General features: G+C 44.4%; 1 protein-coding gene across 1 annotated transcript in view; it reads right to left on the bottom strand.

Moving 5' to 3' along the window:
- SLCO4A1 (solute carrier organic anion transporter family member 4A1) overlaps positions 1 to 14,720 on the bottom strand; it is a 112,044-nt gene that overhangs the window by 36,774 nt on the left and 60,550 nt on the right. Inside the window, exons 5-6 of the mRNA XM_082271620.1 lie at positions 11,239 to 11,344; positions 2,183 to 2,337 (exon numbers count right to left, since the gene is read on the bottom strand). Coding sequence (XP_082127746.1) covers positions 2,183 to 2,337; positions 11,239 to 11,344 — 261 coding nt within the window. The remainder of the gene's footprint in view (positions 1 to 2,182; positions 2,338 to 11,238; positions 11,345 to 14,720) is intronic.

Below are 14,720 nucleotides of genomic sequence, written 5' to 3'. Positions count from 1 at the left end.
ACTCTCTAACACAACAAAAAAGGTGCAAATAGCATTTCTGGCTGCACCACCCCGCAGGACGTTAGTTTATTGTTTTGCCATGTAATACACGTCTGTCAGCAAGGTGCTTTGGGGTGCCGTTCAGAATGAATGGCACAGCATCACACAACACATGCAACACACATTGCTGAACATAAACACAACACACTGGGGTAAATGAGCAACTGAAAAGACTGTATGAGCAGGAATATGTTGTGCCTTTGTGACTGGAGTCACTCTAGCTTGAATGCTGTATGGGAAATTTAACTTTTTGCCATGTGTGGTAATGCACATTTATGGCATAGATCTATGCCCATTTACCTTAAAGTTGCCAAATTACAGCTTTATTCACTGTTATGTTACATAGTTACATAGTTAGTGAGGTTGAAAAAAGACATCAGTCCATCCAGTTCAACCTATGATGTGTGTGTGTGTTTGCTGTTAACCGTACATTGTATACCCCTGTATGTTGTGGTCTTTAAGGTGCCCATCCAAAAGTTTTTTGAAACTATCGATGCTCCCTGCTGATACAACTGTGTGCGGAAGAGAATTCCACATCCTTACTGCTCTTACAGTGAAGAACCCCCTGCGTATTTTAAGGTTAAACCGCCTTTCCTCTAGTTTAGTGAGTGGCCACGTGTCTTATTGTATTCCCTTACTCTGAATAGTTTGTTCCTTATGCTAGGGTTTCCAGTACAGTATTTGTACATTGATATCATATCCCCCCTCAATCGTCTCTTCTCCAGAGAGAATAAGTTCAGTGCTTGTAGTCTTTCCTCATAGCTGATGTCCTCCATTCCCCTAATTATTTTTGTTGCCCTTCTCTGGACTTTCTCCAGTTCCAGCACATCCTTCCTGAGGACCGGTGCCCAGAACTGGACAGCATACTCCAGATGTGGCCGGACCAGAGTCTTGTAGAGCGGGAGAATAATCTCTTTATTTCTGGAGTGAATCCCCTTTTTTATACATCCCAGTATTCTGTTGGCTTTGCTTGCAGCAGCTTGGCATTTATGCCACTGCCAAGTCTGTTGTCTACCAGTACCCCCAGGTCCTTTTCCATCCTAGACTCACCCAGAGGTTCCCCCCCCTGGTGAGTAGCTTGCTTTCTGGTTTCTGGCACCCAAGTGCATTACTTTACATTTTTCAACATTAAACCTCATCTGCCATTGTTGTGGGAGCATACACACTTGGCTCCCCAAATACTGTGACCCAGCCACATGATCACTTTGCATCCAATCACAGTGAACTTTAAAAGGGCTAGGTCCTGCTGGCTGAAATTAAATGTTGCTGTGTGGGTGAGAATATATCACAGAGTCCTGAAATCATTATTTAGACCAGAGATCCTCAAACTACGGCCCTCTAGCAGTTGCGGAACTACACATCCCATGAGGCATTGTAAAACTCTGACATTCACAGACATGACCAGGCATGATGGGAATTGTAGTTCCTGAACAGCTGAAGGGCCAAGACCCTTGAGTTAGACTGACTGCAATGTCCACATTACCCTGACCAAAGCCTCGTACACACGCACCGATTGTTGGCCGTGAATTTTCGGCCAACGTCCGATCGGCCGATTTTCGGCTTGTTAGTATGATGCTTCCGACAACCGACTGCGACTTTTCGGTCGAACAAAATCTGGTGTGCATGCTATAAAATATTTGTTGGCCGTCACCAGAACGACCGATTGTTCTTCAGTCAGTACAGATTTCGGCAGACAAAAATGTGATGAGCAAGACTGGGCATGCTCAGAGAAGAAAAAACACACGAAAAGTAGACCAGAACATGACATCACTTCTGCAGTCGGTTGTTGTTGGCCGACAAAATTCGTGTGCAGTCTAGAGCACATTTCAACCAACACAACAACACTGGACAAAAGACGGCCGATCGGTCGGCCAACAATCGGTGCGTGTGTACGAGGCTTAAATTAGGACTCCCCGACTAGGATCCATCTACTGTCCTAGGAAGAAAAGACCATAGCCCCCTGGAGCGAAAGATGTATACAGATTTTATTTTTTAAAGTGTATAGGTTTTCTGCAAGGAGGCCTGAGCCTGGAGTTGGGCTTTAGCTTCATCTACACTCCTCAAATACACCTGCAGCTATAAATCATGGACTTTCTGCGTTAGCCAAAATGGTCATTCAGTTTTACTGGAAGCAAAAACTTACCAAAAAAAGTAGCAGCTTCTGAAGCACTCAAACTAAACTGAGATTCTAAAAACTTTGGTCCAAACGTCGACACTCCCGTAATGAGGGTCGCCTCTGTTGCTCCGGCTAGGCACAGGAAAATAAAAGTGGGATTTTTCAGAAGCATCAACACTGACCTGCACAGGAAACAATATGGAAGAGGCTTTTTACATGGAGGGCATTTTTGGAGGACCAAATTACTTCCAATCAGGTAGACCCTTATACAGGTGCATCTTAGAAAATTAGAATATCATCAAAAAGGTAATTTATTTCAGTATTTCAATTCAAAAAGTGAAAATCCTATATTTAATATAAATGCATTACACACAGAGTGATATATTTCTAGCATTTCTTTCTTTTAATTTTGATGATTATGGCTTACAGCTAGTGACCACCCAAAATTCAGTATCTCGGAAAATTTGAATATTACATTGGTAATACTGCATCAATGCGGCGTGGCATGGAGGTGATCAGCCTGTGGCACTGCTGAGATGTAATGGAAGCCCAGGTTGGGCTGCCAAAAACTACCAATACCTGGTTTCATGATTATGGTATCACTGTGCTTGATTGGCCAGCAAATTCGCCTGACCTAAACCCCATAGAAAATCTGTGGGGTATTGTCAAGCCAAAGATGAGCGACACCAGAACCAACAGTGCAGATGAGCTGAAGGCCACTATTAAAGCAACCTGGGCTTTTATAACATCTCAGCAGTGCCGCAGGCTAATCGCCTCCATGCCACGTCGCATTGATGCAGTAAATCATGCAAAAGGAGCCCCGACCAAGTATTAAAGTGGAGTTCCACCCTAAAATTTTACTTTTGTCCATCTTCTTGTCCCGGGTCACCTGTAAAACAAATGGATACTCGCAATTTTTTTTTTAATTCACTTACCTTGTTTTAGAAGAAAAAATACTCACCTTACTTCCTCTTCCTCCCTCTGCGGCCACGGCCCATCGTCACTTCCTGGCTTGCAATGATTCCTGGGAGCTGAACGTCATCGCTTCCAGGAATCAATGCGCCTGCACCGGCCCCGACGTCAGTTCCGATGTAGGCACCGTCATACCTTGCTAAACAGCTTCTGGGCATGCCCAGAAGCTGTGCAGGGATGACGCTGCAGCCCCGGAAGTGACGGCGGGGCCGGTGCAGTGCACCGTGGGACCGAAGAGGACGGAAGAAGACGCAGAAGCGGATCGCGCTGGCTTCAAGCTGCCCACACCTGAGATGGCAGCGCTGGAGAAGAAATTTTCAAGGTAAGTATTTCTTCTTGCAGGTAAGTGCAACCCGGGACAGTTCAGAGGCTATCCATTGTGGAATGTACTAGCCCTAAATGTCCCGGGGGTATTTTCATGTATTTTTTTTTTTTAGGTGGAACTCCGCTTTAAGTGCATACTATACTGTACATGGACATACTTTTTAGTAAGCCAACATTTCTGAATTAAAAATCCCTTTTTTAATTGCTCTTATGTAATATTTTAATTTTTTGAGATACAACATTTTGGGTTTTCACTAGCTGTAAGCCATAATCATCAAAATGAAAAGAAAGAAATGCTTGCAATATATCTCTCTGCATGTCATGCATGTATATAAAATATAGGAGTTTCACTTTTTTAATCGAATTACTGAAATAGATTAACTTTTTGATGAAATTCTAATTTTATGAGATGCATCTGTACTACTGCTGGCAAATTTTGTTGATCGAAAGATTACACAAATTCACTTACCATCGTTTTGTAGCCAGAATATGGACATTCAAGTATTTACATACACCTAGAAAACTCCTGACTAATCTTAACGCCAGAGGTACTGAAGTCCTTTAAACCATTCACTTTTAGCAGTTCAGTTCACCCTGCTCCACCCTTCAAACCAGAGATTCTGCTTTGTGTTTACATTAGCGAATAAAAAGATAGAAGGCTGCTGAGTCACTGCTGGGAGGAGGAGTAGCATGAGCTGTACTGGAAAGAAGGCGCAGGTTGGGTTGCATTGTAGGCCTCAAGCACATAGGGCATGTGTGGAATTAAACTGATTCAAAAAGTATCTAAATCCGTGTATAGGACACACGCGTTTAGGCACATAACGCGTTTGAGCATATTACTTTATTCTGGCCATTGGAATGAATGAACGCTCAAGTGCTAAACCTGTCTAGCATTTGGGTGCGTTAAGACTCATTTACGTGTGTCGAGCAGTTTTTCTACCCAAAAACTCCTCTCTTGAACACACTTGTATTTTTCTTTTTTTCCCAGACTGTAAACGTTGCTCTTCAAATATGCCTGTAAAAACCTATGTGTGCATGAGCACATAATCAGAAATAGAGGTGCTTTTACAGGCTGAAAAAAAAAAAAACATAAAAAAGGGGTGTTTTTAATCCCTCTGTGCATTAGGCCATAGAATCATTACTGGGAGGGGGAGCTGAGCTGCTAAGGCACCGCTGGGAGTGGAGCAGAGCTACCTGTTACCAAGTTTTGCTAGGAGGGGACAGCAATTGGAGTTGAGCTGTTGAGTCACTACTGGAAGGCATGATCTGATTTGCTGAATCACTGCTGGGCTGTGGAAATTAGGCAGATGGGGGTGGGGGCACAGCTGTTGGAAGGAGAAACAAGGGAAGCTGATCTGCAGAATCTAGTCCAGTCATGGGGAATCTTGGCACCCCAGATGTTTTGGAACTACATTTTCCATGATGCAGTGTACTTGAGCATCATGGGAAATGTAGTTCCAAAACATCTGGGGTGCCAAGGTTTGCCATCACTGGACTCTAATCTGTCAGGAAGGAAAGGGGTATGCTGGACTGCTGAGCCACTATTGGGAGGGGGGAGTAAGTGGGAGTTGAGCTACTGTGTCACCACTGATTTGGGGTAGCAGGCTTAGCTATGATGCTGTGAGGGTGGCTCAGAGCTGTTGAGTCACTGTTGGGAGGTGGAAGCAGGGGAAACTGAGTTGCTGAGAGAAAAATGATTTGAACAACTTCAGTGAATCTGCTTTACATTTTGAGTATGAATTGCTCCACAGTGCCTTCAGCTACAGCAGTCAGTGGGGGATTTGTTCTGAAGCCCACTTTTTTATTAGGAATATGTAAATACTTGAATTTTTATAGCCTGTAACCTTGTAATGGGAACTTTCTGTTATCCCAACAGGATAATAAGCCATTCTTAAATTATTGCCTAGACTGACAGATTTATAATTATGAAGTGCACACAGGGTGAATAATGCATCTATAACAATAGAAGTTGCAAGTTATACATTCCCACTTGGTCAACAGAACATGGTCATTGCACTGAAAATAATTTGCATAAATAAATCAAAAGAACAAGGAATTAACAAAAAAGTCCCAGAATGAAATAAAGTAAATTAAGCAATCAGCAGTATGTTTCTATTATCAAACTGGTATTTTAATTTGGTGTTTTTTTTCTCTTAACCTAGTGCTGCGTGTACCAATTCTGTGAACCATACAGTATAAGGATATAATGAAGGGGGGAGGGGTACCGCGCTTCAGGGGAGTGGTGTAAGTAAATATTAAATAAATAAATAAAATAAAACACTTTAACTCAATACCCAATCGTTTGTGATAGTGCTTAAATCAAAATCTCTCCCCTGAAGATCCCCTGAGGAAGTCACGTGGGCGGACGTGACGTAACGCGTAGGGCTAGCACCGGAAGTGAAGTCCGAATGCGGAAGTATGGTCCGCGATTATCTGTACGCAATTGAAAGGCGCAGAAAACACGTTTGTTTGTAAGTGTTTCGATTTTAATTTAATAAAAACTTATTGTATGGCAATATTGCACTGTGTGAGCACTTTCCTTTAAAATACGTGGGATCTCGGGAGGACGTATACCCTGATCAATTCTGTTAAGGCTGACCACAATCCCCTGAGCATAGAACAAGGAAGGAGGAGAGAGGATCACCATATTCCTATAACAAAGAGGCGCATTACTGCATAACCTGAGGTGAGCGGCTAGCACACCCGGAGGGGTGATAGACACAGAAAAGCACCCCGTAGCACCCCGTGGTGTTAGGTGAAGGTTGAACACCGGAAAATAGAAGGACACGTTTTTACTGCATTATTTGGGACACTTTAAGCACTTTATAATGATTGCAAACACTGGATGTTGAAAGTGTATTATCCACTTGTGTATATTTGGAGCACTGAGCACTTTACTGTCACATTTATTTATAGTGAAATTTGTTGTATGTTGATATTCAATTTTTCCGTATTAATTTTAACAGCACTGTTGCACTTTGTATGCATATTTATTAGTAGAGATTCCTACATATTTATTGATGATTACTTATTGATTATCTCAGAGATACACTTAGCACCTTGGAGAGATTTTGATTTAAGCACCATCACAAACGATTGGGTATTGATTTAAAGTGTTTTATTTTATTTATTTATTTAATATTTACTTACACCACTCCCCTGAAGCGCGGTACCCCTCCCCCCTTCATTATACAGTATGTGATAGCTTACACCAGAAAAGGTTGGATTCACAGACTGGGTGAGTATGTTTTTTGAGGACAACCCAGCCTCAAGGTAAGAGCAAAAGAAATTAAAGCGAGAGGAGTGAAGTCCCACCTTTTTATAAACTAAGTACATTCAGTGTACATCAAAATAAAAGCTGCTTGAAGTTTCCTCTTGAAGTCAGTCCAACACATTCCCTACTGATTGCAGAGCTTTAGGTCTGCTCAACAGAAGCGTGTCTGATGCCCCATACACACGTGCAGATTATCTGAAGACTTTTGTCTGCAGACTTACCTTTTCTATGTAGTGCAAGGGCCTGCCGGATTGCATACAAATTGAAAGTGTTTAGGTTTGACCTCATATTATATGGTTTTGGTAAGTCTGCAGACAAAAGTCTTCAGATAATCTGCACGTGTGTACGGGGCATAACCTGTACAGAGAGACTGCTGCCTTAACTCAGAGAGAAGCACCCATCACTGCAGCATGCTAACTGGAGACATGCTCCTCCACTCAGGCACTGTCTAACATGTAGGCCAGAAGCAGAGAAGGTGACGCAGGAAGCTGTACTGCAGAACCAGGAAATAAATGTGCTTCGTGCCTTAGCCCCGGTTCACACTTATGCGAGTGCGGGGTTCGCATGTAATGTCGGAGCGCACTGCTCCTTCATTACATGCGATCGGCTGTGCGGTGCGAGTTTAGCCATACACTTTGTATGACTAAATTCGCACCGCAGCCGCAGCAAACACGCACAGGACCCTTTTTGGAAGCCGCATCAGGATCGGATCGCACAGCGGTTCACACTTGTGCAATCCGATCCTGTGCGAACTGCACGATCGCACTGCGATATGCGATCAAACTGGGGGTGTCATTAAGATTACATTGACACCCCCAGCGTATCGCATATGGCAGTGTGAACTGCCGTGGGTGCGTGTGCGAAGCGGGAACAGGCTGCGGATTCGCAGCCTTCCCGCATCGCATAAGTGTGAACCGGACCTTATTGGCAATTGCAGCTGAGGTGAGTAATGGCGCTTTTCCACTGCATGGAACCGAACGGTTCGGCTCGCTTTTGCGCTTTTCCACTGCATGGTACGGTGTTGGAATGGTTCGGTACGGTACGGTGGCGCTTTTCCACTACATGGAACCGAACGGTACGGCTCGCTTAACCACTTAAGCCCCCTGGAAGATTTTACCCCCTTCCTGACCAGGGTTTTTTTTGCGATTTTTTACTGCGTGACTTTAACGGACAATTGCGCAGTCGTGCGACGCTGTACCTAAACGAATTTGATGTCCTTTTTGTCCCACAAACAGAGCTTTCTTTTGGTGGTATTTGATCACCTGTGCGATTTTTTGATCATGCGCTATAAACAAAAAAAAGTGTAAATTTTGCAAAAATAACAATATTTTTCACATTTTTTTTATATGAAATTCCCCCCCAAAAAATGTAAAAATCTATTTTTTTTAACATTTTCGGCCAATTTGTTTTATGCTACATATGTTTGGTAAAAAAAATCGCAAAAAGCAAATTTTGATTGGTTTGCGCAAAAGTTATCACGTTTACTAACAAAGGGAAAGATTTTTGTCATTTTTGGTGTTTTTTTTTAAACGCGTAATGGCGGCGATCTGCGATTTTTTTTTTGCGGGACTGCGACATTGCGGCGGACAGATCGGACCCTTGACTCACATTTTTGACACTTTTGGGGTTACCAATGACATTACTGCAGTAATCAGTGCTATACATATGCACTGTTACTGTAAAAATTACACTGGCAGGGAAGGGGTTAACTGTATTGGAGAGGGAGGGGTTAAGTGTGTCCTAGGGGCGTGCTTCTAACTGTGATGGGACATGTCTACTATTGTAAAAACAGAGATCAACGGTTCTACATAGTAGAACCGTCTGATCTCCATTTTTACACAGGGGAGAATGACAGGCGGCTTGTTTACATTAGCCGCCTGCCTTTCTCCCTCTCTACCGACGATCGCCGAGTGACCAGCGGACATCGGGTCCGCCGGTCACACGCACTGACTGCTTAGTGAACGAGCCACGGCGGGCGCGTGCCTCAGCGGGCGCGTGCTCGCCCGCTATTGGCTCACAAGCTGGTGACAGGCTAGTGACGTATATATACGTCACTTTGCCTGGCCGGGGCTGACCGCCGCAGTATATTTACTTGCGGCGGTCGGCAAGTAGTTAAACAGTACCACCTCAGTTGTGGTTCCAAGAGGACAGTACCGGTACCATATCCCACAATCCTTTGCATGCAGCCTTGACTGTTTGTCACTACTAGCCACTGATTGGTCAGAGAATCGTTGTTATTCCACCCACTTTACTTTAGTGGAAAAGCAACCGTACCAAACCATACCGAACCGTTCCAACACCATACCATGTGGTACCATGCAGTTGAAAACCAAACAGAGCCAAGCAGGGCCGAGTGGAGCCGAGCCAGTACTTGCAGTGGAAAAGTTCCATTAAATGCAAGAGTAAACGAGCAAATAATATTTTAAATGAAACTGGGAGAAGTTTCAGACAAAACTGAATCATGAGACGTGAGTATGCAAATAAGCTAAAGTAGTTCGTGTGTACATTTACCCAAAACCTTTTTTAAAAGTGTTGATGCAGATTTTTTATAAAGTTACATGGCTGGCTGGCTGGTCTAGTGACACTGTATGTGAGTGCAGCTAGCCAGTATCCCTGATCACTAGCCAGCCCCGCTATGATGACACTGTATATTAGGGTAGCTAGTGATCAGGGACACTGGCTGGCTGCTCTGGTGACACTGTATGTGAATGCAGCTAGCCAGTATCCCTGATCACTAGCCACAACTGTACAGTGTCACCATACCGGTGCAGCCAGCCACATTGTCTCTGATCACTGACACACCAGTCACAGTGTCACCCCCAACAGCAGTAGAAATCTCATAGGGTTCTAATTGTACCCCACTCTGTCTAGAACTAGCAAAAAATGTTTTGGCTGGATATACAGTGGGTACGGAAAGTATTCAGACCCCCTTAAATTTTTCACTCTTTGTTATATTGCAGCCATTTGCTAAAATCATTTAAGTTCATTCTTCTTCCTCATGAATGTACACATAGCACCCCATACTGACAGAAAAACACAGAATTGTTGACATTGTTGCAGATTTATTAAAAAAGAAAAACTGAAATATCACATGGTCCTAAGTATTCAGACCCTTTGCTGTGACACTCATATATTTAACTCAGGTGCTTTCCATTTCTTCTGATCATCCTTGAGATGGTTCTACACCTTCATTTGAGTCCAGCTGTGTTTGATTATACTGATTGGACTTGATTAGGAAAGCCACACACCTGTCTATATAAGACCTTCCAGATCACAATGCATGTCAGAGCAAATGAGAATCATGAGGTCAAAGGAACTGCCTGAAGAGCTCAGAGACAGAATTGTGGCAAGGCACAGATCTGGCCAAGGTTACAAAAAGATTTCTGCTGCACTTAAGGTTCCTAAGAGCACACTGGCCTCCATAATCCTCAAATGGAAGACGTTTGGGACGACCAGAACCCTTCCTAGAGCTGGCCGTCCGGCCAAACTGAGCTATCGGGGGAGAAGAGCCTTGGTGAGAGAGGTAAAGAAGAACCCAAAGATCACTGTGGCTGAGCTCCAGAGATGCAGTCAGGAGATGGGAGAAAGTTGTAGAAAGTCAACCATCACTGCAGCCCTCCACCAGTCGGGGCTTTATGGCAGAGTGGCCTGACGGAAGCCTCTCCAAGATGGTGAGAAATAAGATTCTCTGGTCTGATGAGACCAAAACAGAACTTTTTGGCCTTAATTCTAAGCGGTATGTGTGGAGAAAACCAGGCACTGCTCATCACCTGTCCAATACAGTCCCAACAGTGAAGCATGGTGGTGGCAGCATCATGCTGTGGGGGTGTTTTTCAGCTGCAGGGACAGGACGACTGGCTGCAATCGAGGGAAAGATGAATGCGGCCAAGTACAGGGATATCCTGGACAAAAACCTTCTCCAGAGTGCTCTGGACCTCAGACTGGGCCGAAGGTTTACCTTCCAACAAGACAATGACCCTAAGCACACAGCTAAAATAACAAAGGAGTGGCTTCACAACAACTCCGTGACTGTTCTTGAATGGCCCAGCCAGAGCCCTGACTTAAACCCAATTGAGCATCTCTGGAGAGACCTAAAAATGGCTGTCCACCAACGTTTACCATCCAACCTGACAGAACTGGAGAGGATCTGCAAGGAGGAATGGCAGAGGATCCCCAAATCCAGGTGTGAAAGACTTGTTGCATCTTTCCCAAAAAGACTCCTGGCTGTATTAGATCAAAAGGGGGCTTCTACTAAATACTGAGCAAAGGGTCTGAATACTTAGGACCATGTGATATTTCAGTTTTTCTTTTTTAATAAATCTGCAACAATGTCAACAATTCTGTGTTTTTCTGTCAGTATGGGGTGCTATGTGTACATTCATGAGGAAGAAGAATGAACTTAAATGATTTTAGCAAATGGCTGCAATATAACAGAGTGAAAAATTTAAGGGGGTCTGAATACTTTCCGTACCCACTGTACATTTTAAAGTTATTACATTCAAACCATTCTTACTTTGGAAGATCTTTAATTGTCTTCCCAAAATCAGGGCCTGGCTTGTAGTCCTCATCCTTTATCTGATGAGCTTCAGACACTCTCATCACCACATAACGTTGGGAACCTGGAACAAAATATAAATGTAATATTAACACAAAACCTCTCACACATAGATAACACCTCCCAATGTTTTCCCCCGGTGTGCGGGGGATTACAGGAATTTATTACCAAACCAAATTCCATTGTGCTAGCCGTATTTAAGAGCCAGTCCACTCAAAAGTAACATTTTAGTTATAGGTGGAACCTGGTGTTCTGAGTCAGCCCCTGGCCTTTCATATGTCTTGATATAGACGTGAGATCTCCTTGCCATAACTCTTGACTCCTGTTCCTGTCTGCTTGGGGTTTGGGGCGTCCCCATCCACCTTTGTGTGTCCCAGCACCTCCTGTTACATTCCCCATGATATAAAAATGAATTAAAATCTAGCAGGAATGATGGGAGCCCTTCAATATATAGCAGGTGATCAGAACCTGGAGAGATCCCCCCCAATAGATTCCCCAAGAGACAGAAGAAACTGTCAGAGATTTTAATTTATGGGCATCTACAAAACACTAAAGTATCAGTTTTAGGTACACTAATCCTTTAAAATATTTACATCTAAATGTCTGGGAGACTTAACAAACCACCTACATACATAATAAAGTTACATATTAAAGTGAAACTTAACCGTCAATTGCAAAACCTAAAAGCAGGAAGGATATTTATTACAGGACATTTATTACATTATTTACATTTATTACAGGATATATATTACAGTACATACTTTGTCTCTTCTGCAATAAAGATTTCTTACCTTCACAAGATGCTTTAGAACAGGAGTGTCAAACCCACGGCCTGCGGGTGCCATGCAGCAACAGAGAGTTTGGCATGAGGCCCGGGAACGTCTGGAGGGACGCCGGGGAGTAAATGCTGCATGGTCGGATCTAAAGGGGTGTTGGAGTGGACTGCGCCTGCCCAGATTTCAATTGCAACCCATCCACTCGCCAACAACCCCCCTCTCCTGCCCTACACAGCACATACATGGGCTACATTCACACCAGTGATTAGGTCCGGTGGGAATTGTAGAGGCAGTTCATCCTGTGGCTCTTAGCGGGCACCTATTCGCGGCTCTCTGCACAGCAGAGATTACAACAGGTAAACGCTGGATGTGCAGAGAGCCACGAATAGGTGCAGCCATCGGCAACCTGTCATTATAGTTAATGGGCCCGGCAACCGCACCTATTCGCTGAAAACCGCAGGAGGAACTGCTCATCAGCTATCCTTATTGCTGTTTATCAAAAACAGTGTCAAATATCGCACTAATTTTAAGTTGCAAAAAAATGAAGTTTTATTACTCAGATACGTACATTATCTATATCAGCGATCGTTAACTGGTGATTTGCCCAACTTTCTCTGCTCATCAGCTATTCTTATTTTTAGGCTTTTTTTTATGTGCGGTTCTTCCAATGTGGCCCAGGAAGGTCAACAGGTTGGACACCCCTGGTTTAGAATGTATTCTGAGCAAAGCATATACAGCTCAGTCTACATTCTAGGCACACCTGTGTTGGGATGTATGAGCTCCCGTGTGCATGCGTAGAAGCTACCTCATCCCAGCTTGGTCAATCAAGATGGCCAAAGACCCAAAGATAAGCCAGGGAAAAGATGTTGACAGCAGGAATGGAACCAATTGACATTTCCTTGCTGGAGGGGAATAGAGTGTTGGAGAGTTTAGTTCAGCTTTTATATAACCACTTGCCGACCGCCGCCCGACTATATACGGCGGCAGTCAGCCCCTCCCAGGAAAAGTGCAGTACCGGTATGTCACTAGCCTGGGAGCCAATAGGGGGCGAGCGCGCGCGCGCCGCCGGAGGCGCACTCCCACCCCCGCTCGTACCCTAAGAAGCCTGCGCGTGTGACCGGCGGACCAGATGTCCGCCGGTCACTCGCGATCGTCGGGTGGAGAGGGGGAAAGGCAGGCGGCTAATGTAAACAAAGCCGCCTGTCATTCTTCCCTGTGTAAAAGCACAGATCATACGGTCCTGCTATGTAGGACCGTTGATTTGTGCTGTTACACACACAGCCACATCCAATCACAGTTAGAAGCACGCCCCTAGTGACACACTTAACCCCTCCCTCTCCAATAAAGTTAACCCCTTCCCTCCCAGTGTAATTTTTACAGTAACAGTGCATATGTATAGCACTGATTAATGTAGTAATGTCCCTGGTACCCCCAAAAGTGTCAAAAATGTCAGTCAAGGGTCCGATCTGTCCACCACAATGTCGCAGTCCCGCAAAAAAAATCGCAGATAGCCGCCATTACTCGTTAAAAAAAAAAAACAATAAAAATGACAAAAATCTTTCCCTTAGTTAGTAAACGCAATAACTTTTGCGCAAACCAATCAAAATACGCTTTTTGCGATTTTTTTTTTTACCAAACATATGTAGCAGAAAACAAATTGGCCTAAAATGTTAAAAAATTTTGATTTTTAAATTTTTTTGGGGGGAATTTCATATAAAAAAATGTGAAAAATATTGTTATTTTTGCAAAATTGTCGTTCTTTTTTTGTTTATAGCGCATGATCAAAAAATCGCACAGGTGATCAAATACCACCATAAGAAAGCTCTGTTTGTGGGAAAAAAAGAACTTCAATTTCATTTGGGTACAGCGTCGCACGACAGCGCAATTGTCCGTTAAAGTCACGCACGCAGTGCCGAATCGCAAAATAGGCCCTGGTCAGGAAGGGGGTAAAATCTTCCGGGGCTTAAGTGGTTAAAGTGGGTATAAACCTCAGACATGAAATATGAACAGAACGTATCTCTATATTGTGTCATTTTTGTCTGCTGCCTCGTTCCTCTGCTATCTGTATGAGTCCTTTCTGAGAAGCTTTCCTGACACCAATTGATAAAAAGTGACAGGGGAGGGAGCCCCACACGCAGCCTGTGATAGACAGCCTCACTGGCCTCTGCAGAGTATAACTTAAAGCGGAGTTCCACCCAAAAGTGGAACTTCCGCTTTAGGGAGTCCTGACCCCCTGACATGCCACATTTGGCATGTCATTTTTTGGGGGGGGGGAGCGGGTACCTAGTTTTGACAGGTACCCGCTCCCACTTCCGCTCGGAGCGCCGCGGCGCCCTGAGCGGAAGTTCTCCTCTCCCCCTCCCTCCCTGCAATCTTCTGGGACACGTCAGAGGTCCCAGAAGATTGCCGGCCAATCACGGCGCGCAGCGCGACTCGCGCATGCGCAGTGGGTACCCGGCTGTGAAGCCGCAAACTGTAACAGCCGGGTGCCCACAGCAGTGATGCCGGCGCCGAGGGAGAGGATCGAGGCTTCCGGCGGCCGCATCGCTGGACCGTTGGACAGGTGAGTAAATGGCTGGAACTCCGCTTTAAGCTCCCTGCCCCCTACCTTCTAAAAGCTCAGACAAGCTGTATAGGTTCTAAACTTTGAACAACTGTATAGAA

The sequence above is a fragment of the Pelophylax lessonae genome (assembly GCF_965119305.1).
Source record: "Pelophylax lessonae genome assembly, chromosome: 11".
NCBI classification, from domain to species: Eukaryota; Metazoa; Chordata; class Amphibia; order Anura; family Ranidae; genus Pelophylax; species Pelophylax lessonae.
The sequence above is the reverse complement of the archived record's forward strand: the minus strand, read 5'-3'. Positions and strand labels throughout refer to the sequence as shown.